This window comes from Sorex araneus, chromosome 9 (genome assembly GCF_027595985.1).
Source record: "Sorex araneus isolate mSorAra2 chromosome 9, mSorAra2.pri, whole genome shotgun sequence".
NCBI classification, from domain to species: Eukaryota; Metazoa; Chordata; class Mammalia; order Eulipotyphla; family Soricidae; genus Sorex; species Sorex araneus.
The window spans coordinates 1,115,964-1,140,484 of NC_073310.1; the positions used below are offsets into that span (position 1 = coordinate 1,115,964).

The window sequence follows — 24,521 nt, forward strand, 5'->3', positions numbered from 1 at the left end:
TTAGGATGGTCGGAAAGGGCCAGAACCACAGCTCAGACGTGGCACCACATCCCGCACGCCCACATCTCAGAAGCTGCTGACACCCACGTGCATACATGTGCGTGCACATGTGCATGTGTGGGCGAACATGCGTGCATGCATGTGCATATATGTGCTCCTGCATACATGCAGAGTGGATGCATGTGTGTGCATGTGTATACACATGTGTGCACGTGTGTGCACATGTGCGCTCATGTGCAGTGTGTGCACGTGGATGCACGTGTGTGTGTGTGCGCGCGTGTGTGTGTATGTGCTATGCAGCAAAACAGGAACTACGAGGCGCGGCCGAGGAAAGACCCAGGATTGGAACAGTGACGGCATCTTTAAGAACAGCCCCCATCACGGTCGTGTCAGATTCTCATCTCGTGTATTTTCAGGGTACATGATTCATTTTTATAAATATCGCTACTAAGGAGAGGAGCTGCTAAAATTAACAAGGGGCGAGGTTACTATAGCGGGAACATCATTCTTCCAAAATTAACGGTCCCTCCCCTGGTTTGCCTCCCCCCCAGGGCCAAGGCTCACTTAATTAGAACTATTTTCCTAGGAAGGGTTGTATTTGTATTGTTTAACATTAAGTCTGTTAACCGCATCTTAATTTTGTGCCTTGGCTGGGCACCTAGAAGTTGGGATTCATTTGCAGCCAGCCAGGCTTAGATAATGATAATGATAATTAAATCTCATGCCTCAGTGTCTGGGTATGAGAGTGCTGGCCGCGGGCACGCACCCTGTCACGCCGGTTTCCGATTGGTTAGGTGCTTCACAGGGATTTGAAAGCGTCTTTTCTTCCCTAATCCAACGGAAACAATTACCTCGGGCCAGACAGTTGGCCTTGGCCGGGCCCCGGGACATCTGTGGCAGGACCAGCCGGAGCTGGCATGTGCCCACGTGGTGGCTGTCTGCGGGCCCGGGAGCGCCTCGTGGGGGTGGAGGTGACAAGGACGCACCCAGGTGCGCCCCCGTGTCCTCCCCCGTCCCTGCAGCTGCTCCCTATGCCCCCCCAGGCTTCTCCCGCGTCTCCCCAGCCCTAATGCCCCCCCCCCCGGGGCCTTCCATAGTTTCAGGCCAAAGGCAGGACAGCGAGCAGGGCCTTGCGTGCAGCCGGCCCGGGTTCGGTCCCTGGCACCCCTTAGCCCTCCCCACTCCCAGCCCACCAGAGAGACCCCTGAGCACAGAGCCAGGGGCCAGCTCTGAGCGCCACTAGGGGTGGCCCCAAAACAAAACAAACCAATACTTTTGGGAGCAGGATTGGGAGAGATTCCCCAGGAGCTCTGGACACGTCTGTTGGGATGCACACGTGTGTGTGTGGGGGGGAGGCTGGGGGTCCCAGAAAGGCGGGTGGGACCCCCAGCCTTTCCCGGCAGATGGCCTGGGGCTGCCGCCTGCGGCTGTGTCCTGGCCGTGAGCTGTCCGTCCGGTGCCCCAGGTGAGGGACTCTCCTGGGCCAGGCGCCCCGAGATCGCTCGCTCCGGGGGCTTCTGCTCACATGTGGGGGGGGCGGTGCCCCCTCTCCGGGGCTTGGCCCTGCAGCTTCTGAGGCTGTGACGCCCCCGAGCGGCTACACGCCGAGTCCGGGAGGCTGGACGGTGGCAGTTGTCACGCTCTTCCCTCCCCGGAGCTCCCGGCAGGCGGGTCGGCCTGAGGGGGTCTGGGAGCCGTGCAGGGATTGCGTTCCCTCGGGCGGGCGGGCGGGCGGGCGGCACCGAGGCGCGCTCCCCTGGCCACGTCAGACAGAGGAGCACCTGCGCCCAGGTGCGGGACTTTCCCTGGAGCCTCGAGTCCCAGACATGGTGACCCCCGACCCCGGGCCGGAGAGCCACCGCGTCAGGTCACGTTCCCCGCCCACGGGGCAGACACAGTGCAGGGCCCAGGCTCTCCCTCTGTATGTGGCTGGCCTGGCTTTGACCCCTGACGCCCTGCAGGGTCCCCCCAGACCCCCCAAGGGGGAGCCCGGAGCAGAGCCAGGAGTGAGCCCTGAGCCCAAACAGCCCAGAGGAAACGGAAACGTCCACGTTGAGTCCAGCCGCGAAGGGGACGCTTCCCACCGTGACGTCGCCTGTGCCCGGCCGCCCCCTCGGCCTGTGCCGAGCCTCGACGCCTCAGCTGCACCCTGGCCCCCACCCCCAGGCCCCCCAGCCCCACGGGCCATTTCTCAGCTGGATTAAACCCCACCTGGCTCCGCCGGGCCGGCCCAGCTTGTTGCTGGCCTTGTGTGCAGGAATGGGGTTCTCATGAGCTAATAAAACCCCTGCGGCCACACGGTCAGCAGCCCGTGGGGGAGGGAAGAGCAAAATCCAGGGAGAGCCGCTCCGACCAGACAGGTCCCGGCCCCCAGCCCCCGCCCTCCCCGAGCTACAGAAGGGGACGGGTCTGAAGGAGCGTGTGTCGGACGGGAAGGAAGTCCCGAGATGCAGCCCCCAAGGCCGACGTGGTCCTGGTTGGGGGGCGGGCATTTGGCGTTTGCCTGGGCTTGCTCCTCCTCCTCCTCCTTCTTCCTCCTCCTCCTCCTCCTCCTCCTTGTCCTCCTCTTCATCCTCCTCCTCCTCTTCCTCCTCCTCCTCCTTCTCCTCCTCCTCCCTCTCCTCCTCCTCTTCTTCCTCCTCCTCCTCTTTCTTTTCCTCTTTTTCCTCCTCCTCCTCCTTCTCCTCCTCCTCCTCCTCCTGCTCTTCCTCCTGCTCTTCCTCCTCCTCCTCTTTCTCCTCCTCTTTCTCCTCCTCCTCCTCCTCCTCTTCCTCCTCCTCCTCTTTCTCCTCTTCCTCTTTCTCCTCCTCCTCCTCCTCCTCTTTCTCCTCCTCCTCCTCCTATTCCTCCTCCTCCTCTTCTTCCTCCTCCTCCTCCTCTTCTTCCTCCTCCTCCTCCTCTTTCTCCTCGTCCTCGTCCTCCTCCTCCCTCTCCTCCTCCTCTTCTTCTCCTCCTCCTCCTCTTTCTTTTCCTCTTTTTCCTCCTCCTCTTCCTCCTCCTCCTCCTCCTCCTCCCTCTCCTCCTCCTCTTCTTCCTCCTCCTCCTCCTCCTCCTCCCTCTCCTCCTCCTCTTCTTCCTCCTCCTCCTCTTTCTTTTCCTCTTTTTCCTCCTCCTCTTCCTCCTCCTCCTCCTTCTCCTCCTCCTCCCTCTCCTCCTCCTCCTCTTCCTCCTCCTCTTTCTTTCCTCTTTTTCCTCCTCCTCTTCCTCCTCCTCCTCCTTCTCCTCCTCCTCCCCTTTCTCTTCCTCCTCCTCCTTCTCTTCCTCCTCCTCCTCCTTCTCCTCCTCCTCCTCCTCTTCCTCCTCCTTCTCCTCCTCTTCTTCCTCCTCCTTCTCCTCCTCTTCCTCCTCCTTCTCCTCCTCTTTCTTCTCCTCTTTCTCCTCCTCCTGCTCTTTCTCCTCCCCTTTCTCCCCCTCCTCCCCCCAGTCTTCTCTCCTGCTTCATCTGGGCTCTCGGAGCCCTGTCTGCACAGCCAGGTGTCCGTATCCGTGGGGACACGGCCGGCCAGCGTGTGTGTGTGTCCTGGCGCCATGCTGACCCGCCCGTGCAGGCCTGATGCAGCAGGTGCCGCCGGGTCCTGGCTCGTCTGCTCTCCCCGCCAGCGAGGCCACAGACACGGTCACCCAGTGTGTGGGCGGGCGCGGTCAGCCTAGTGCAGGGCTGGCGGGGAGCTGTGGGCGGGCCCTCTGCAGCGTGTGGGTCCCCGGTCACCTGCTGTGGCGGCTGGTCTCGGCCCTGAGTCTGGCACCTGCTTGCCCTGTGGGTCCCGCGTCCCCCCTTCGTCCCACCCGGGCCCGCGTCTGCCCGGCGCCTGCGGCCCCCAGGGAAGGGCCTCCTTGGTGACTGTGTGCTGGGAGGGACGCGGGTTCCGACTCTCTCCCTGTCGCCTCCATGCTGGGCCCCTCGAGGGCGGGGACACGCATCCTGGACGGCGCGGGGCCTGCTCTGCGGCGTGGGGCCGCCGTGGCCGGGCCTCACGGGCTTGCTGGGCTCACCCCGGAGCCGTGAGGGCCCCGCTGGCCCGCTGTCCACTCTCCCATGTGCCCCTCCATCCCGCCCTGCCCCCTCTCTGTCCCCTGTCCTCTGTGTCTCTCTGCCCCCTGTCTCTGCTTGGCCTGGGCAGCCCGAGACCCCCGTGCCTGGTTCTGAGCAGGTGTCACTGGCCCGCGTTGGTCCTGCACAGGGCAGAGAGCAGAGGGCAGAGGGCAGAGGTGCATGAGTCGGCCCCGGGGAAGGCTGGGCAGCGCGTGGGTTGTGGAGGGGCCGAGGGAGACGCACATGGTGGCAGGTCGTGACTCAAGACGGTCGTGAGGGGCCGGAGCGACAGCACAGCGGGGAGGGCGTTTGCCTTGCACGCGGCCGACCCGGGTTCGATTCCCAGCATCCCATATGGTCCCCTGAGCACCGCCAGGGGTGATTCCTGAGTGCAAAGCCAGGAGTGACCCCTGACCATCATCGGGTGTGACCCAAAACGAAAAAAAAAAAGTTAATTAGGGGCTGGAGCAATAGCACAGTGGGTAGGGCATTTGACTTGCACGCGGCCGACCCAGGTTCGATCTCCAGCATCCCATATGGTCCCCTGAGCACTGCCAGGGGTAATTCCTGAGTGCAGAGCCAGGAGTAACCCCTGTGCATTGCCAGGTGTGACCCAAAAAGGAAAAAACAAAACAAAAGAGACTGTCCTGAGGCCTCCCAGGCCGGGCGGCAGGGCCCGAGGCTCTGGGCTGCCTGGACAGCGGGTCACAGCAGGGCAGGGACAGACGAGTCTCCGGGGAGTGGAGAGGAGGGAGGACAAGTGAAGGAGTGGGAGCGGGTGCAGCCGCCCGGGCGGGAGGCTCTGGTTTATGGGGAGGATGAAAGGCCGGCGGCCTGTCTCCTGGCCAAGTGGGGGCTCAAGGGGACATACCGTAGCCCATTTGCACGGCAGCGGCGGGGAAGACAAAGGCAGGCGCAGTGTCGGGGAAGGCGGGATGACACGGGTCTTCCCGGGCCGCTGCAGGGATGTCAGATCCCCAGGGCAGCAGCCGTGTCCCCGCCATTCCCACCCTCCTCGTGTGCCGCGTGGCCCCAGACCCCCGAGCAGGACCTTTCTGGAGCCTGGTTTCAACAGCGCTCTCCCAGTCACTGTTACTGCCTTCTCAAGCACGTTTTGACAGAGAGGAGGGTGTGCCTTAATCTGTTTCGTCTCCCCCAGCATATTCGAGCCTTGTCTCATGCAAATACACGTAATGAAATGATTAAGAGAGCCTCTGCATTCTCACACACATGCACACATACATATACACACATGTGCACACACACGCACACCATGCATACACACGCACACATGTGTGCATATATACATGCACATGCTCACATATGCACACATGGCTACACACATTCATGCATGTTCACACATGCACATACGTGAACACAAACACATGTGTGCACACGTGTGCACATGCATGCGCATGCACACATGTGTACACATATGTGAACACATCTCTTCCTGGCACTGCAGCCCAGGGCCTTGGGCTGTTCCCTGCGGGAGGGCGGTGCCCAGCGTTGCTGACCACCTGCCCCCACTTTAGCTTTGGAGACAACAGGAGCGTCCAGAGCTTCCCCCGGCCTGTGGACCAGCTGAAATTTGGGTGGTGGGACGTGGTGCTTGTCAGGGAGTCGTGGGGTGCAGCTCCGGGGGCTGCAGCAGGCAGGCCGGGTCCCTCTGCGGCCTGCACCCACGGGCGGGCTGTGGGCTCCGTCTGCCACCCCTGGGGTTTGCGTTCCCACGGGGACACTTGCTGCTCCTGTGGCAGGGGTCCCCTCCCGGGCGGGCTCCCCCGTGGCAGCTCAGGCGCGGGGCTGGTCTCTGGACGCTGCTTCAGAAGCGGCTCAGAGACGCCCGTCAGGGAGCAGGGCTGGAGCGTGAGCACCTGCCTCCCACCCTCGCCTCCGTCCTGGGGCGGGGCAGGGGACAAGCCAGTGGCGGGGGCGGGGGCTGTCCGGGCCAGCAGGGACACTCCCGCAAAAGGCCTGTTTCCCGCATCTTTGGGGCCGTCTCCACACCACCGTGTCCACTTCCCGTGCGGGGAGTCTCCGAGAGACGCACGGGAGGGCCAGGAGGAATGGGGCCAACCTGGCCCGACACCCCCCTGCCCCGCTGTGGCCCTGTCTGCCTGCGTCCAAGCCCTGGACGCCCTGCAGGACCCCCGTGCGTGGCCCCCGCCTGCCCCCTGCTGACTTGGGGGGGCCCTGAGTACCGTCACAGCCAGCGGTGCTGCACGGAACACCCCGAGTGACCAGCGTCCACCTGGGGTCATGTTCGTGCTACGGGGGGACGAGTCCGTCACCCTGCACGGGGACGCCTGTCCCTCACTCCTGTCTGTGGGCCCAGAGAGGCAGACCCAGGGCAGCAGGCAGCACAGGGTCCATTCCAGGAGGGGACTCGTGTAGGGGAGGGCGGGGGAGGTCACCCAGTCACGGACCACCTGGACAGCGGGGCCCGGCCCTCCAACTCAGCTGGACTCACCCCACGCACCCCTGGGCTGATCTGGAAACCTCCACGGTGTGACGTCACCCCAAGGCGCAGGTGCCAAAGCTGAGATTCCACAGAGCAGCTCCCCATACCCTGCTGGGCCCGGGGCAGGTCAGCGCCCCCTGCTGGGCGGTGTGTGTCCCAAGCAGGCGGCTCCCTCAGGAGCAAAGTGCAGGAGCAGTGGGAAATGCCCCCCCCCCCCCCGCCCACAGCGCGTCCAGGAGGTGGCCAGAGACCGACGATCCAGGCTCGAGCCTCGCCAGCCCGGCGGCCCTCCTTCCTTGGCACTCCGGCCACCAATGCAGCGGGTGCGGCAGTGCTCCCTCCTGGGGCGGCCGTGCTCCCCTCCCTCCTGGGGTGGTGCTCCCTCCTGGGGCGGCCGTGCTCCCTCCTGAGGTGGCCATGCTCCCTCCTGAGTGTGGCTGTGCTCCCCTCCCTCCTGGGGCGGTGCTCCCTCCTGAGGCGGCCGTGCTCCCTTCTGGGCGGCCGTGCTCCCCTCCCTCCTGGGGCGGCCGTGCTCCCCTCCCTCCTGGGGTAGTGCTCCCTCCTGGGGCAGCCGTGCTCCCTCCTGAGCGGCCGTGCTCCCCTCCCTCCTGGGGCGGTGCTCCCTCCTGGGCGGCCGTGCTCCCTCCTGGGTGCGGCCGTGCTCCCCTCCCTCCTGGGGTGGTGCTCCCTCCTGGGCGGCCGTGCTCCCTCCTGGGGTGGCCGTGCTCCCTCCTGGGTGTGGCTGTGCTCCCCTCCCTCCTGGGGTGGTGCTCCCTCCTGGGCGGCCGTGCTCCCTCCTGGGTTCGGCCGTGCTCCCCTCCCTCCTGGGGTGGTGCTCCCTCCTGGGCGGCCGTGCTCCCTCCTGGGGTGGCCGTGCTCCCTCCTGGGTGTGGCTGTGCTCCCCTCCCTCCTGGGGTGGTGCTCCCTCCTGGGCGGCCGTGCTCCCTTCTGGGTGGCCGTGCTCCCCTCCCTCCTGGGGCGGTGCTCCCTCCTGGGGTGGTCGTGCTCCCTCCTGGGCGGCCGTGCTTCCCCCTTGGCTGAGGCCATGCTCCCCCGGTGGGGCCGTGCTCCCCTCCGAGCACCGTCTCACAGACCTGGAGGAGAGGCCCACCGTCCACCACTGACCCGAGCTCTGAGGGGAAACCCGCCCAGTTCACGTACAAACACGAGGTGGCAGGAGTGGCGCCTCCCCCACCGTCTGCCCTGGCGGCGTCCTGAGTGCCCGCGCGTGGCGGCGGCTTCCCCGAGTCTGACGGCGTAATCACCCTGAAGGCAGTTCCGCGTCTCACGCGGAGGACGAGGCGGGGGATGAATTTACTTTTCGTCTTTGGGACTCGTAGACAAGTCAAGCTTTTTCGCCGCCCGTGCGGCCTGCCAGGGTCCGGAGAGAACCAGGATCAATGGGGCGGCAGCTGCCCGTCCCACGGCCCTGCAGGGCACGGCTTCCCGCCCCCGCCCGTGCCGGCCGCTGTGGCCAAAGCTCCCCTGTGAGGTCCCGTTGGAATAGACTCCACGGCGAGCACTTAGGAAGGAAAAAGCACGAAGTTCTCAGAGCCCAGAGCCGCTGGCTCTCGAGAGCGGACAGGGACGGCGGGAGGCCAGGGTCAGCGGGAGGGTCACTTCCCCGGGGCCAGCACCCAGGCCTGCCGAGTCCAGGGTGTTGAGTCCACAGAGGGGGGCGTGTCTGTCCATGAAGGCTCCGGCTGGGCCCCCAGAGTGCCCGCGGCTGCGATGAGATGCCCATGGCCCTGCCCTGGCATGCGGGAGCAGGAGGACGTGCTGTCAGGGCGGGGGGTGGGGCGGGGGGAGACGCCGTGCGGGCCCTGCCACATCTCCCCCCCAGGTCCACCTCCCCATGCCCAGCCAGCCCAGTGCCGCCTTCCAGCCCGAGTCGGGAGACCCCCGCTGCGGCCAGGCCCCGGAGAGCCCTGGGCTGGGGGGGGCAGAGGCCTCCGGAAATGCCGTGTGGTGACTCACACACTCGGGTGGTCCCGTCCCGAGCTTCACCGTGAAACGTTCCCCGGAAATGTGTCTCTCTCTGTAGTACACGTGCGGAGCAAGTAGTGCGAAGATTGGCGTGCACGCGATTTGTGTGCTACGTAGTGCGCAGATTGGCGTGCACGCGATTTGTGTGCTACGTACACGAAATATCCCAGCGCGCCATTTCAGAGCTGTTACCACGTGACTTCACGTGACCGCGTCTCCCGAGGGCCAGGGACACCCGGCGTTTCCGTCCCGGGAAGATGCTCCCCTGGGCTCTGAGCGAATCTGGTGACCGTCCTGTGCTTCCAGGACGCTGTCAGACTCACCAGCACGCAGCAACCCGGGTCCCCCGGGCGCATCCAGGGCTGATCCCCGACCCCCAGCCAGCTGATGACGGGGCCACCGGCTGGTGGTGGTCAGCGGCCCTCACGCCAGCCTCACGGCGCTAGTTACAGGGAGACTGAGGGTGGGGGCAGTCACTCACAGGTGAGGCTGAACATTCTCCTGAACAAGAGCAGCTGTGAAGCGCTTCCTCCGGGGGAGTCCTAGATTACTCGAGGACAGATCCTCACCCCGGGACCCAGCTCTCCGGATTCCTGCCAGGAGACCCGCCCGAGGCAGAATCCCACCGAGGGCATGTTGCTTTCCCCTTTCTCATCAGTAATCCAGTCAGCAGTCACAGTAAATTGACTTCGTATAATAGTTGTATAATAATTCTCCTCACTTTGTATGAACCCAGAGGTATACTAAGCGTACAGGGTGCTCTCCCTAGGGACATCTCGCTGTATAGCCCAGACCACAGTCCTCGGGCCAGGTTAGTCTTTCCCAACCCCACAGGGTCCTTATTCAGGCCCTTCTTTTTGGGTCATGACAGAGTTTGTTCCATCACTGGGCTCTTAATTAATTATACTTCTTATGCTGCTTACCCTGTTCCTTCTTGAAGCCAGGGTAGCTTACGGCTTGTCCTGGGTCCATCCCATCCCTCGGAGCGACACTTTTGTGGGGTGCTAGGAGCTAAGGGCAACTGAAGCTTAAGTCAAGTAAATATGACGGATGCCCAGGAGTAAATATCACTGAGTCAGTTAACTCCCATATTACAAAAGCATAGCATTAACTGTCGTCCTGTATCTATGCAGAAAGGACATTGGTCTAAAATAAACTATGCAAAGGACATAAAAGAAAAATATAATATTCCACTTACACGTACAAAATCCAGAGCCCTCAAAAGATTTGACATCACAAGTTCCAGGGTCTGATTTGGGGAGGTATATGAGAGCACTGTGGTGGGAGTAGCTCAGGAAACCTCGGCTCCTGCTGCGGAGGCAGACGAACGTCACTTCTAAAGTGCTTAGAGCTGTACCCCCGCCTCCCCCCGGCCACAACACCGGCTCCAGCTCCCACTCCGAGACCGTCCTCTGCCCTCTGATGGTTACGCTGAGCCCGGGCCCTCCTGAGACGGATGGTTTTAATATTTTGATTGGAATGAGGCTGTCCCTCGCCGCTGGACAGACTCTCCTTCTTGCCCTGCTAATTGTGCCGCAGAGACAAACAAATTGATTTCATTTTAATCTGCTCGGGTGATGCATGACGGCCCCCTCCCCCGCCTCGCTCCCCCGGGCTCGGGACTGCAGCCGGGATGAGCGTCTGCGGGTCTGTTAGGCCGTTCTAAATAGCTGCTGCCCTGCTGGCCACGCTCAGGCGCCGCTCCGGCTTCTGCTCGCCCTGGGCAGGGTCCCCGCAGGGGAGACAAGGGGGCAGGAGGGGGGATGACCTGCCCCGGGCCCAGCAGGGGGCGCTGACCTGCCCCGGGCCCAGCATGCGGAGGGACTGACCTGCCCGGGGCCCAGAAGGGGGCGCTGACCTGCCCCGGGCCCAGCAGGGGGCGCTGACCTGCCCCGGGCCCAGCAGGGGGCGCTGACCTGCCCCGGGCCCAGCAGGGTATGGGGAGCTGCTCTGTGGAATCTCAGCTTTGGCACCTGCGCCTTGGGGTGACGTCACACCGTGGAGGTTTCCAGATCAGCCCAGGGGTGCGTGGGGTGAGTCCAGCTGAGTTGGAGGGCCGGGCCCCGCTGTCCAGGTGGTCCGTGACTGGGTGACCTCCCCCGCCCTCCCCTACACGAGTCCCCTCCTGGAATGGACCCTGTGCTGCCTGCTGCCCTGGGTCTGCCTCTCTGGGCCCACAGACAGGAGTGAGGGACAGGCGTCCCCGTGCAGGGTGACGGACTCGTCCCCCCGTAGCACGGACATGACCCCAGGTGGACGCTGGTCACTCGGGGTGTTCCGTGCAGCACCGCTGGCTGTGACGGTACTCAGGGCCCCCCCAAGTCAGCAGGGGGCAGGCGGGGGCCACGCACGGGGGTCCTGCAGGGCGTCCAGGGCGAGCGAGCCGTGCTCACGCTGTCACGGCCACCGAGAAGGCCGCGGGGCTGGGGGCGAGGGCAGGGGGGTGGGGGCCCTCTGAGGGGACCCTCGGGAACAGCTGGGCACGCGGCGGCGGAGGTTTCTGGGCGGTGCCCTCCTGATGCAGCCCGAGGGACACGGCCGCTCCCCCGAGGCCAGGTAAGGGCATGGGGGGTCCAGCCCGGCCCCCGCGTCTCTGGGAGGGAGAACCACAGAGCGGAGTGACCGCCACCGGCCGCCACCGTGTCAGCAGCCCTGCTGCCCGCAGGAGGCTGGACGTGTGTGTGTGAGTGTGTGAATATGTGACTGTGTGTGTGTGTGAGTGTGTGAATGAATATGTGACTGTGAGTGTGTGTGTATGAAAGTGTGTGTGTGAGTGTGTGTGAATATGTGAGTGTGTGTGAGTGTGTATGAAAGTATGTGTGTGAGTGTGTGTGAATATGAGACTGTATGTGAGTGTGTGTGAGTATGTATGAGAGAGTGTGTGAGTGTATGTATGAGAGAGTGAGTGTGTGTGATTATGTGTGAGTGTGTATGACAGTGTGAGTGTGTGAGTGTATGACTGTATGAGAGTGTGAGTGTGAATGTGTGAATGTGTGTGCCAGAGTGTGTGTGTGAGTATGCGTGAGAGAGTGTGTGTGACTGCGTTGTGTGTATGGTGTGTATGTGGGGGTATATGTGATGTGTGAGTGGTGTGCTTGGCCATGTGTGTGGCCATGCTTGACCATGTGTGTGACATGCAGTGTGGACCTCAGGCTGCTCCCCTGTGTCCCCCTCAAAGCCTCACTGGCTGCCACTTCAGTCCCCGCAGGGAAGAGCATCCCACTGGGTGCGCCTTGACCAACCCCCTCCTGCGTGCCCCCGCCTCGCGGGCGGAGATCTGTGCCTGGCGTCCCGGACGCTGCCCCGGACACTGCCCTGGACACTGGGACTCGACTCTCGTCCGAGGGGGCCCAGCAGAGCAGGTGGACTTGGGAAGTGACAAGGATGTGACAGAGCACAGCCCGGGGTGCCTGGCGGGCCGCAAGCACAGTGAGGAGCACAGCGGGGAGCACAGTGAGGAGCACAGTGGGGAGCACAGTGGGGAGCACAGTGAGGAGAGCGTCTCGTGAGGGCAGCAGAGCCAGACGCTGTGCCGGTGGCCTGAGGAAGCCCCACGTCCTTCTTCCCTTCTTCCCTTCTTCCCTTCTTCCCTTCTTCCCTTCTTTCCTTCTTCCCTTCTCTCTCTCTTTCTCTTTCTGTCTTTTGGGGTCACACCGGTGATGCTCAGAGGTTACTCCTGGCCCTGCACTCCTGGCAGTGCTCGGGGGACCCCGTGGGTGCCGGGGTGAAGCCCGGGCCGGCCGTGTGCCAGCAGACGCCCCCCCTGCCAGACTCCCACTCCGGCCCTGGAGCCGGCACTTGTGCTTCCCACCGAGGCGCTTCGGACCCTCCCTCCTGCTGGATGCTGGGTCTCGGGCCGGAGCGACCTGCTGCCCGACGCCCGCGATCTCGAGCTGAGACTGTCCAGCTGCCCTGGGGACTTACAGAGACGGGGGTCCTAATGGACGCGCGCGGGAGCGTTTCCAGAAGTGAAGTGGGGCCTGGCACTGCCCGCGTCGGGAGAAGCCAAGCGGCTCCTCCCGGGGAGAACCACGAAGCCGCACCGGGCGGGCGGGGACGGGCCGTCCGCACGCCTCGGTTCCTAGAGTGAGTAATTGGGCCCATCGAGTGGCCGTGGTATTTGGGTTCCGGGGAATAACTTTGGAGGAATGATAGAACAGTTTAATTTTCAAATGTCAGTAGTCACACTGCACGGAAGGTTCCGGCCCCGGCGGCTGCGGGGGGAGTCTGGAAATGTCAGCTTTAAAGTGCTCAGAGAGTGTGGCTCCAGCCGCCCGGCCTGTCCCTGGCCACCCCAGGGGCGCCTCGCAGGGGCCGCTGCCGGGAGAGCCTCTGCCGGGACCCCCGGGGCGTCTGCCGCCAGCAGCACCCCAGGGGGAACAGCCGGCAGAGCCCCCAGCCCGTCGCCTCTGTGTGTGCGGCCTGCCCAGGGCCTCCCCTGGGCTGCGGGGAGGAGCTGGACGCCGAGTCGACCCGAGGAGCCTCACCCCGAGCGAGAGACCAGCGCCCCCGTGGACCCCGCGCTCTCGGCCGTCCCCGCCCAGGCCGAGGCTGTGAAGTGCCTTGAGTGTCTGCAGGCGAGGCCCAGCCGAGGGGGTGTCTCCATCAGTCCCTGCTGGGTGTCGGCAGAGGGAGGGGCTGGAGGGGGCTGGGGACCCAGTTATCCTACCCCAGCCCCCTCCACGGCTCCATCCCTCAGGGGAGGCACGCCGGGTCCTTCTTCACGCAGGGTCCCTGCAGACATCCCAGGCTCGTGATGCGCTCCAGGCGGAGACCAAGGCTGGGTGCTGGGTGTTGGGTACTAGGTGCCAGGTGCTAGGGACTGAGTATTTGTTGTTGGGTGCTGGGTGCCAGGTGCTGGGTACTTGGTGCTGAGTGCTGGCTGCTGGGTGCCCACAGCTGTGCCTCATCACTCGGGTTCCCCAGAGGCCATCAGGAGGCCCTCAGGTGGGAGCGTCCTCAGGCCGCAGAGAGCACTCAGGGCAGGGGGACGGTGAGCGACATGTGATCAAAGGCACGTGTGGATGGGGGCAGGCCCACGGGGGTGGGCAGAGGCCACGCCGGGAAACGCACTCCGGGTGGACGACACCTTCACGCATCCTTCACGCTAGACCAGCCCCCAGGGCAGCGCAGAGGGCAGGGGTGACGCCTGGCAGGGTGCAGGGCTGGGGAGGGGCGGGAGGAGGCGGGCGGGCTCCGGGGCGGCGAGTCCCCGTCCAGCCCGCACGGGCACGTCTGCTCACCAAGGCTGGGGAGTCCTCGTAGGAATCGGTGTTTCGAGTTTTTTGTTTGTTTGGGGCCACACCCGGCAGTGCTCAGGGCTGACTCCTGTCTCTGTGCTCAGGGATCACTCCTGGTGGGGCTCGAACCCAGGTGCAGCATGTGCAAAGCCAATGCCCTCCCCACTCTGCCATCCCTCCGGCCCCGGGGCCTTGTGCCCTGGGCGCTCGGTGAGTAGAGCTGTGTGTGGGACCATGGCGGGGGGACCCGCCTTCTCTCTGCTGGCTGGGGCGGGGCGCAGGGGTGCTGCCCCCCGTCAGTTCACCTGGTGGGGGCGGAGTTAGAACACAGTCGGGAGGGGACCAGGTGGGCCACTCAGGCTGAGCCACAGCATGTGGGAGACACCAGGCGTGTGTTGGAACGTGGAAGTGTGTGGGAGCATGTGGGAACATGTGGCACTGGAAGCATGTGGAAACATATGAAAGTATGGAATCATGTGGACGCATCGTGTGTGGAAGCGTGTGGAAGCGTTTAAGTGTGTGGAAGTATATGGAAGCATTGGAAACATATGGAAGCATATGGACGTTTGTGAAAGTGTGTGGAAATATGTGGAATCATGTGGAAGCATGTGGAAGCATGTGGAAACGTGTGGAAGCATTGGAAGTGTGTGGAAGCGTGTGGATGGAAGCGTGTTGGAGTGTGCGGCATGAAAGGACCTAAAAGGGCTGCCCAGAACCCACCTGATCCATGTGGCCTCCCCAGGAGCCGGAACCCGTCGGGGACTTGAAGGAGGGACCCCGCAGGCAGCAACACCCACGGGCGCTGGCCGCGGTGCTCCTGGCAGCCTCAGAAGCCGCGAGCAAGGCGGCTTTCGCTCGGCACAAGGGCGCGAGGAAGCCGGGCACCTTCCTGCGGCTCCTCTGGGGAAGCACGAGAGTCCGTGACGCGTGTTTCTGTGTGACTCAGACCTGGTTCTTCCACTCGGGCACTGCCCAAGGACGTGGGGTTTTCAGCATGTTTCCTCCCACGTCACCTGAGAAAGTGAACATGCCTGTGTCCCGTACTAGAGTAGAGTGTCATGCTCTTGTATGTCTTTTGGTTGGTGTGTTTAGAATGGATTATACGAAGCCTCTTATGGTTGTAAAAACAATATGTTCATTTTAGAAAATATGAAGAAGTGTAAAGAGAAAAAAAATTAAAAAATAAACACCAAGCCCAGAGTCAAGTTGACATTTTGGTGGTAAATGCAGATTTTCTTCGTCAGGATTTCGCTTTTCTTTCCCTGCCGTGGAGAGCCTCCTGCGTGGGCAGGCGTGTTGCTCCGGGATCACTCTCCCATGCTGTCTGTCAGACACTCGAGCATTCTAAAGGGAGCCACTTTGAAGGGGGCTGGGAGTCGCTCTCCCCGGGAAGGCTCGGGGCTCAGCTTCTGTTGCACAGAGCCGCTGTATTCGGGGTTTGCGGTGGCTAGTTTGTCCATGGAGTCAGTGTCCCTGGACTTGTCTTCGGTGTCCTTGGGCCTCCATAGCCGTACAGCGTTGGGCTCTGACAACCCACCATGGCGGACTCGTGAGAAACGAGAACCAGGAGGCCCTGCGCTGAGCCAAGATGGAGAGAGAGAAGAGACAGATGACGGGTGTTGGGTGGATGGATGGGTGGGTGGGTGGGTGGGTGGGTGGATCAGCGGATGGGTTGATAGTTGGGTGTGGGGATGGTGGGTGATGGACGATGATGGAGGAGAGATGGGGAATGGCTGGACGGATGATGGATGATGGATGGATGGTTGGATGGATGATGGATGACGGGTGATGGATGGGTGGGTGGGTGGGTGGGTGGATGGATTAGGATGGGTTGATGGATGGGTGTGTGGATGGGTGGATGAACAGACAGGGATGGAGAGGGCTGGAGGACGGACAGATGAGTGATTGGATTATGGATAAGTGGGTGAATAGCGGGTGGCAGATTAAACAATACGCGGAGTACGGAGAGACGGACAGGCATACCCCTGCTGGGGGCACGGCGTTCCCTTCGCCCTGGCAGCGTTTCTTCCCCCACCCCTGGCACGAGCTGTGGGGAAGTCCCTCTCCCGTCACCACGGCCCAATACCCAGCCCCGTCTCTCCACACCCTGCGCTGCGTTTGCCTCTGTGTTGGCAGAACCTGTGTTTACTGGACCACAGCAGGCCATAAAACCTCCATTAATGAGCGCGAGGAGCTCGGTGTCCTAAACAGGGAATCGGCGTTTGGTTCAGGACTAGTGAGCCCGGCTGTGTGCGTTCTGGGAATCCGCTAACTGGCTTCGCATGCAGCCGCTCATGCCCTGGCACGGATTTCAGGGTGTCCCCCGACACGGCCGGAAGGCCGTGAGGAACAGCCTGCCTGCTTCTGGCCACGTGCCAGGGTGCCGCCATCCGAGCACTGGAGTGTGAGCCCCTTCTCCCATGCAGACACCCCGCATGTGCCCTAGGAGGGGGTGCCCTCTGACAGCTATTCTGTGGAGAGAGATTCCTCACGTCCTGCTGTGTCGAGAGGTCGTGCCCTTTGAGCTGACCAGGACTCCCGTGTGGCCTCCCTGTGGGGAGTGGATTCTGGCCGCTCCCGGGGTTAAACTCGGCCCCTTCCCCGCCTGGGAGTGAAGGAAGAAGGGGCTCATGTGTGTCAGCAGAGGCCTCTGTCCGATCCCTCCGTGCCCCGGCGGCCGGCTGTGTACCCACTGCAGATGTGACTCTCGAGGTCCGGGTGCCGGGCAGTGCCCAGCACTCACCGTGAGCAGTGGCTGGCCCAGAGAACGGGACTTGCTTTTAACCTGTGGTTTCACTGAGTCCCTGCAAAGCGGGCGTCAGCGTAGTCCCCGGGGAAGCCGAGTGTCTGGGAGGACAGAGGGCGTCGTGGCCACTTCCAGTCCGTCCTGATTGTCAAATGTACGCATAAAGAACGGTGGCACTGCACCAGAGAGATGACTCAGGGTTAAGGCACTTGCTTTGCATGCAGCCAGCCCTGGTTTGGTCCTAAAGAGGTCCCCTCTGCCATGCCGGGAGTGACCCTGAGCACAGAGCCGGGAGTGACCCTGAGCACAGAGCCGGGAGTCAGCCCTGAGCACAGAGCCGGGAGTGACCCTGAGCACAGAGCCGGGAGTGACCCTGAGCACAGAGTTGGGAGTCAGCCCTGGGTACCACCCAGTGTGGCCCAAACCACCCCAAGTCACACACGTGCACACACGCGCACACACACACACACACACTCACACTCACGCACCCGGTACTGTCGCTGCAGAAGTGGCGAGCAGAAACCCGTCTCTGTCCCGCCTACCCTCGGACGGGCCATGTGGCCGGGCTCCTCCTTCCCTCCCCGGTGCTGTGGGGACTCTGGGCAGCGGGTGCTGGTGGGACAGTGTGCCGGGAGCAGCGGGCCCGTCTCAGACCCTCCTGTCTCCCCAGGGCGAAGGTGAAGAAAGGCGTGAGCATCGTCGGGGTGAGGGCCAGCAGCCCCGCCCTCTGGGAGGTCACCGAGAGCAGGGACCCGGCCGTCATCGTGTGCCGCAGGAAGGCCGTCGCCGCCACGAGCAGGTGGGTGCCGGCTTCTGCCGCGGGCCGGGAGGGCGCGGGCCGTCTGGGCCGCCCGGCTGTGCTGTGTCTGCATGTCCGCGCCCGGGGTCAGCCCACGGGGCTCCACTGGCTGTGAGGCCGCCTCTGCCAACCCACGAGCTTCGGCCCCTTTCCGTCCCGCTGGATGGCAAGCCCGAGCCTGGTGACCGCAGGCCAACGGCCGTCCCAGAGGTGGGGGTCACGGTGCGACAGCCGCGGCCGGGCTGTGACGGGGATCCCAGGGTGCAGTCACGGCTGGTCGAGTGCCAGGAGAGCTGCCGGGGCGCGGGCTGACCCCGCTGGGAGCTGGGCTGACCCGGCCGGGACTCGGGCTGACCCCGCCGGGAGCCGGGCTTTATTCCTGCTCCGGGAAACCCTGGCTGCCCAGGACGTGTCCCTCGGGGCTCCTGCCATGCCAAGGCCAGCAGACGGAGGCCCTCGGCGTGCGCGGCCGCGTCTCCCGCTGCCCGTGTGGGGTTGTGGGGCCTCCCGCCGAGGGATGTCTGGGGGGGTCGGGTGCTCGGACTCCGAGGCAGAGGTGATGGGAACCGGGACACGTCAGAGGCCTCCACGGGGGCCGAGGGCTGAGGAGTAAGAGGGACGCACCGGGAGACCCCTGGCGGGACCCTGGAGGCTGCCGAGTGCCGCCGTCACACCTCCCTGCTGGTCAGTGGATAATGGTCGCGGGGCCCTTCTCGGCTGGATTCATTCCCTTGAAGCAATTTTCCTGGAAACTCAGCCCACCCCAGTTCTTCCTCTCGCTGCCGGGCGCTCAGTGGACGCCACTGCGGAGCGGAGATGGTTTATCACAGCCGTGCCGGGCACATCTCGGGTCAGCCTCCTGCCTCGGAGACAGATGAGCAGGTGGCCTCGCGCCCGCGTCAGCCTGGCCCCGGGGAGCACGGGTCCCCAGCGTTAATCTTATGGTGCAAATCAGAGGCATTTGGTGCCTGGGGTCAGTGAAAATGAGTAAGCGCCCTTAGCACCACGGCCGACATGCCAGGGCAGACTCCTGAGACAGTGCTCAAAGGGGCGCGACTCTCCCACGGCAGGTCTGCTTGGCATTGCTGCCAGTGTGGCCAGGCTTGTGATGGTCTGTTTGTGAGTACTGTGAAGACCCCCGTGAAGATCGAGGCCCCCAGGAACAGGGGTCTACGGGGGTCGCTAGACCCTCCTCATATGCTGCAGTCCCTGAGCCTCCTGTCCTGGCGGGGCCGAGAGACGGAGCTGCAGAGCCCAGCGGGGGGCAGGCAGGGCAGCCGGGAGCCCCCCCCCGCGGGAGGGGGGGCGGGGGTGGAGTGACCACAGCCACCTACAGCACGGGCCAGGCTCCGGACCACGGAGGAGCAATGATGGACACTTCCTGGACCACAGGTGGACCATGTCTTGGACCAAATCCTGACCCGCTTTATGGCCATGGAGGGCCCGTGTCCTGGGCCACAGACAGGCCACGGATGTCTGCTCGTTTCCAAACCAAAGGAACGGCGCGGCGTGTGGGCGGGGCGCGGGGCGGGGCGCGGGGGCGGGGCGCGGGGGCGGGGCGCGGGGGCGGGGCGCGGGGGCACGTGGCAGGAGGGGGCTCTGGGGCCCCAGAGGAGCGGCTCTGCCCTCGGGTGCCGCCCGCGCCTGTCCGGTCTGTGGGGCTCCCGCTCAGAGGCCTGTCCCTAGCCCCGGTGTCACGGCACGGGAATTATGGGCCCAATTCCCCGGAAATCACGCCCCAGCCAGCACCCACCCTCCCCCGACACGCCACGCGCGGGTGCTGGGGCGCTCGAGGCCGCCTTAATTTCTCCCGCGGCCTTGCTTTTATTGCACCGTATATTTGGCGTTTAATATCTCTGATTTCCGGGAGAGCGCCGAGCTTAGGCCTAAATAATTCAGCACACGTGTCTGTGGGGGCCTCGGCGAGTGGCTGCGGCTGGCCCGGTACGAACAGCCTTGGCGTCCCCTCTGGCCGCGGCTGGGCCTGATGGCAGAGACAGCGCCCCCCGGGGCCACGGGCTGAAGCTCAGGGGCTGGGGCGGCCCAGAGCCCCCCCACCGCCCCAGCCCGTCCACACCTGTGACCTGTTGCCGTGGCCCACGTGTGACGCGGCCCATCCCGTCCAGAAAGCCAGGGGGCACTGGGCTTGACGGGCAGACACTGCCCCGGCGGGTTCAGGGAGAGCCTGGAGCCGCAGCGACACAGACAGGCACAGACTCCACCCGCCCGCGCCCGCCCCTGCCCGCCCGCAGGAGGGCCCCGAGACTCCTCATGCCCGGACACCCTCCCAGTGCTTGGACGCCAGAGAACACAGTGCTCAGTGCCGGGCTTGGCGTGCGTCTGCTGGAGGGTGTGCAGCTCCCCCCGCCCAATGCTTGGCTCCCGATGCCACCTTAAGCACACAGTGACCCCCGAGAACAGCCTGTTGTGGCTCCCAACCCTGTCCACCTCCTGCCGCTTCGGGCCTGGCCCGAGTTTCCCCTGAGAGACGGGTTTCATTTCCTGGGGGAGGTCACAGAGCACTGAGGGATGGGATTCCCTCCCAGATGCAACTTTCAGAACCGTTTCCCTCGGTGCCGAGCCTCGGGGTGGAGCCCAGAGCAGGAGCCGCGCCCGCCCCACAGAGAGCGGGCAGCCGGGCGTGCTGCGGGACATCACGCAGCCCGGGAGGGCAGAGGGACCCTGAGCCGGGACACGCGGTCACTGCTCAGGGGCCAAGGAGACGTGGAAGGCCCAGACAAGACCCGCCTCTCCCCTGCGAGGCTCGAGTTCTCCTCACGCCTCTCCTGAGACACCACCCGCTCGAACCCGAGCTGCCGGGGGTCTCGTGGGCGGGCCGAGGTGGCTTTATTTATGTATGTATTTATATTGGCTTTTGGGGTCACACCTGGCGATGCTCAGGGCTCACTCCTGGCTCTGCACCCAGGAATCACTCCTGGAGGTGTCAGGGGACAATACGGGATGCGGGGATCGAACCCGGGTCAGCCGCATGCAAGGCAAACGCCCTCCCCGCTGTGCTGTCGCTCTGGCCCTAAAGGGTGTGGAGCCATGTGAGCTGGCAGGAAAGAGCGAGCTCGAGCGCCTTGCCCAGGGGGTGCCGTGGACCTGTGGGCAAGAGTCTGTGTAAACGGCAGTGACCGTGGGTCTCGTGCTCCCAGAACTGGCCCTGAAGAAGTCACGAGCACCCTCTGCACAGACACAATCTGACACGACCGCGCTGGCCCCCACAGGGCAGGGGGTGGACCGTGGGGGTCGCCCGGGTGGGGTGTGCACGCAGCCGCGCTAACGAGGCGGTTCACGGGATTTATGGGGGGGCGGAAATGCTGTCCATTTCCTGGTGTGTACACACACACACACACACACATACACACAAGCACGCACGCACGGCCAGGGCTGTAAAGATGAAATACAGCAACGTTTTCACACCGGTGAGTTTCGGGCACGCGTTCCTCCTCGCCCGATCCAGAGCGGGTCTTTCTGCGGAGCTGCCGACTCACGCGGGCTCAGGAGTTTGAGCCCCACGAGGCACCGCAGGGCCAGTGCTGAGGAGAGAGAATCTCCCTGCAGGACAGAGCGGGGCCAGCACGGGCAGCGCCTCGGGCCCGTGCCGCGTGAGCACACGTCGCCTTCCCACAGCCGAGTCTGCACGGGGCCTCTCGGGGCAGGCCGGGCGTCTGCACGCAGCTCCCACGAGCCATCCTCAGGGCCCCTCCTCGAGCTGGGGCAGGGGGGACCCGTGGCCGACCCTCCGCGGGCACCCGTCCTGCGAGCTCGACACCCAGAGCAGCATCTCGGGCGTGCCAGCAGCTGGATCCCAGCCAAGGCCCGACCCTGCAGGCCCGGGAGAGGCCCGGGGTGGCGGGGGGTGAGGGCGGGGTGTCGTGCCAGGCATGGAGTGGCTGCATCTCCCAGGTGGTGCCCGGGCAGGACGGGCGCTGGTGGGGGCTGCCCCCGTCGGACACCTTCGGACACAGCGTCCTCCTTTGCAAGCTCCGTCCACAGAGACAGCATGTCCCTGTCGCGCCCCTCTCTTGTGTGGGCCGGGGGGACCGTGCAGAAGGCTTCTTGGGTCCTCGCCCCTGACGGAGCCAACGCACACAGGACAAATGTGCATGGACGGTCTCTTAGCGAGAGGAATTGGAATCGATCTGGTACATAATAAGCACAGGCTGAATCTCAGAGTCCCAGAAAATAGAGGAGATCAGATCTGCCGCGGCCGCGGAAGCTGCTCCCTCTTAGAAGCCTGGAGGGCGTGACAGGCGGCCGAGGGCTGCCCCCCACCCCCCGGCCACGCCGCCACGCCAGCACCCGCCAGACCCGATTCCCAGGATGGTCCCGGCCGAGAGGGCAGCGGAAGCCCCAGGCGCCGTGGCTGAGCAGACGGAATTGAATTTTGTGCGGGAAGAACGATTCTTTTCATGTTCATTGTGGATCTTGGCAGGGGCAGTGCCCTGGCCCCCGGGCACTGGGCCTGCCGCCCCCACGCAGCCGGGGAGCCCACTGGTACCCAGGGATGTCAGCGTGGGGGTGAGGCCCAGAGTCGAGGGAAGTCACAGGGGCAGCCCGGGGCTCGGGACACTCTCCTGCCCACTGTGTCCGTCCCCGCAGAGTGCCTGCCCCCTGCTGTGGCTCGGGGGGGGGGCATCTGCTGGGGAGAGCCCCCCAGTGGTCTGTGCAGACGGTAGCTCAGGCTGTGCCCCTGCAGGCCTGAGGGGGCAGCAGGAGAGGCTTCTCTGGGCTCCCGAGGGGCTCCCCAACTGCGCCCCCCCATGCCCAGCCGCCTGGTTCCCCCTGAGAGCTGGGGGTCGGCCCCGGCTGGGGTGGGGCTGCCAGGGGGAGACCCGCCTTGCCCGACCAAGTCGTGTTGGGGGGTCCTGTGGCGGGGACAGGACAGGACCGCCTGTCCCTCCCTCTCTCCCCGCCTCAGTTTCCTTCTCGGAGGACAAACACTCCTGTCCCCTGGCGAGTCTCCTGAGCAGGGAGTGAGGGTGACGCAGGCCCCCCTCTGACGGGGAGTGGCCCTGGTCGGGGACACGGCACCACGTGGGGCAGAGGGACAGACACGTCCCCGTGACAGCACAGCCGGGTGCTCGCCCTGGGCAGGGCACGAGGCTGAGCCCCGAGGAGCAGCCCAGGGGCAGGGGCCTTCCGGGGAGCCCACACAGGCGAAGGCCGGGCCGTGGGGGGCAGGTGGAAGGGAGGAGGGACGGGAGGACGGAGGAGAGGACAGCCTCATACACACACAGAAACCCCGGTCTCACACCCCCATACGCCAGAACTTCACACCCACCCACATATACCACAACCTCACACAGGCACACACACTCAAACACCAGAACCTCCACACATATGCACTCACACCCACATACACTATCACCCCCTCACAGGCACTCACACACTCACACTCACACACTCACACTCACACATACACCCCACAACCTCCACCCCACATGCACTCACACACACACTCACACACTCACACACACACACCCTGCAACCTCCACCCCACATGCACTCACACAACACTCACACACTCACACACTCCACTCAAACATACACACCCCACAATCTCCACCCCACGTGCACTCATACACACACTCACACTCACACACTCATACTCACACACATACCCCACAACCTCCACCCACATGCACTCACACACACACACACACTCACACTCACACACACACACAACCTCCACCCCACATGCTTTCACACACACTCTCACACATACTCACACTCACACTCACACTCACACATACACCCCGCAACCTCCACCCCACATGCACTCACACACTCACACTCACACACACACCCACGGTGTGGCCGTGGGCTGCTCACTGTTGGAGAGGGTGTTGTTTGGGGTGTCTGCTTGTTGGAGGGGCACGGCAGGCACCAGAGCCCCCCAGACACCCTCCGTGGGTGCCGGGGTGGGGAGCCCCTCTCGGCCTCAGACCCGGGCTTGCTGGGACACCCTGGTCTCCGTGTCCTCTCCGCGGCGCTACACACAGCCTGCGGTTGGGAACGCAGGCCCTGCACCCCCGGGACCGCTGTCCCCAGAGCCCCGGCTCGGACCATGTCCCTGTGTCCTCCCTCCCTCCCAGGGGGGCGACACGTCCCCGGCTCATTAGAAACCACTTTCCCCGTCCGCGGTGATGCTCTGGTTGAGTCATTACTCTGCCTATGAATTATGTATGGAGACAATCCTATTAGCCGTGATTTCACCGCGAGAAGACGAAACAAACTGTTTATTACAGGGGCCTTCGGGTGTGGCGCCCGGACAGCTGGAGGCGGCTGTGCCCTCCGTCCGTCCCTCAGGCGTCTTCCTCTCCCTCTTCGCTGGGTCCCGGAGCCTGTCCAGGCTTGTGGGCAGCGTCCCTCCCGCACCCCCTGCCCAGCCTCAGTGCCTCTCCCTCACCCCCTGCCTTCCCCTCCACCCCCCCGCTGCCCACAGCAGCTCTGCCCAGGTGCCTTGAGTGCGGGGCGGGGATGGCCTGTGCCCCAAACACGGTCTTAAGGGCCGGCATCACTCAACCAAAGGTCTTGGAAAGTGCTCACACAGCACTGAGACAGAATGGACCCAGCCGGGAGCCCTGAGCAAAGGCCCGGGCTGGGCCCCAGACCCTGCTCACAGCCTCCCAGCTTTCCACGCCGACACCCCACACAGCACCAGTTCCGGGACCACCTTCCCATGAGCCGCAGGCACCTGGATGCCTCATTACTGGCTGCACACAGACACGCGCGCACACACACACACACACACACACACACACACACACACGCACGCACACGCATACACACACGCACACACACACACGCACACGCACACACACACACGCACACATGCATGCACATGCACATGTATATACAAATGTGCTCAAAGGCGCTTGTACACACATGCACCCCACACATGCACACATACACAGACGTACACTCATTTGCATACACATCACTTGTATCACTTGTCTTCCCGCTGATCTTTGATTTGCTCTAGCGGGCGCCAGTAACGTCTCCATTAGTCCCTGTCACGTGCTAGTGTAGCCCAATGATATCTGCTCGCTCCAGGAACAGGAAGAGCCTCAAACCATTCATTCAGGGTTTTGACGAAGAAGTCTGACCATCTCGCTGGTGGGCAACCACACAGTCTTTTTTTTTTTTTATATTCTTTTTTTTTAAATTTTTATTAAATCACCATGTGGAAAGTTACAAAGTTCTCAGGTTTATATGTCAGTTATACAATATTCAAACACCCA

At 63.8% G+C, this 24,521-nt stretch overlaps 1 protein-coding gene across 1 annotated transcript in view; it reads left to right on the top strand.

The window, feature by feature from the left end:
- Positions 1-24,521, top strand: part of TMEM132D (transmembrane protein 132D) — a 125,275-nt gene that overhangs the window by 46,626 nt on the left and 54,128 nt on the right. The window contains exon 3 of the mRNA XM_055147620.1: positions 17,140-17,268. Coding sequence (XP_055003595.1) covers positions 17,140-17,268 — 129 coding nt within the window. The remainder of the gene's footprint in view (positions 1-17,139; positions 17,269-24,521) is intronic.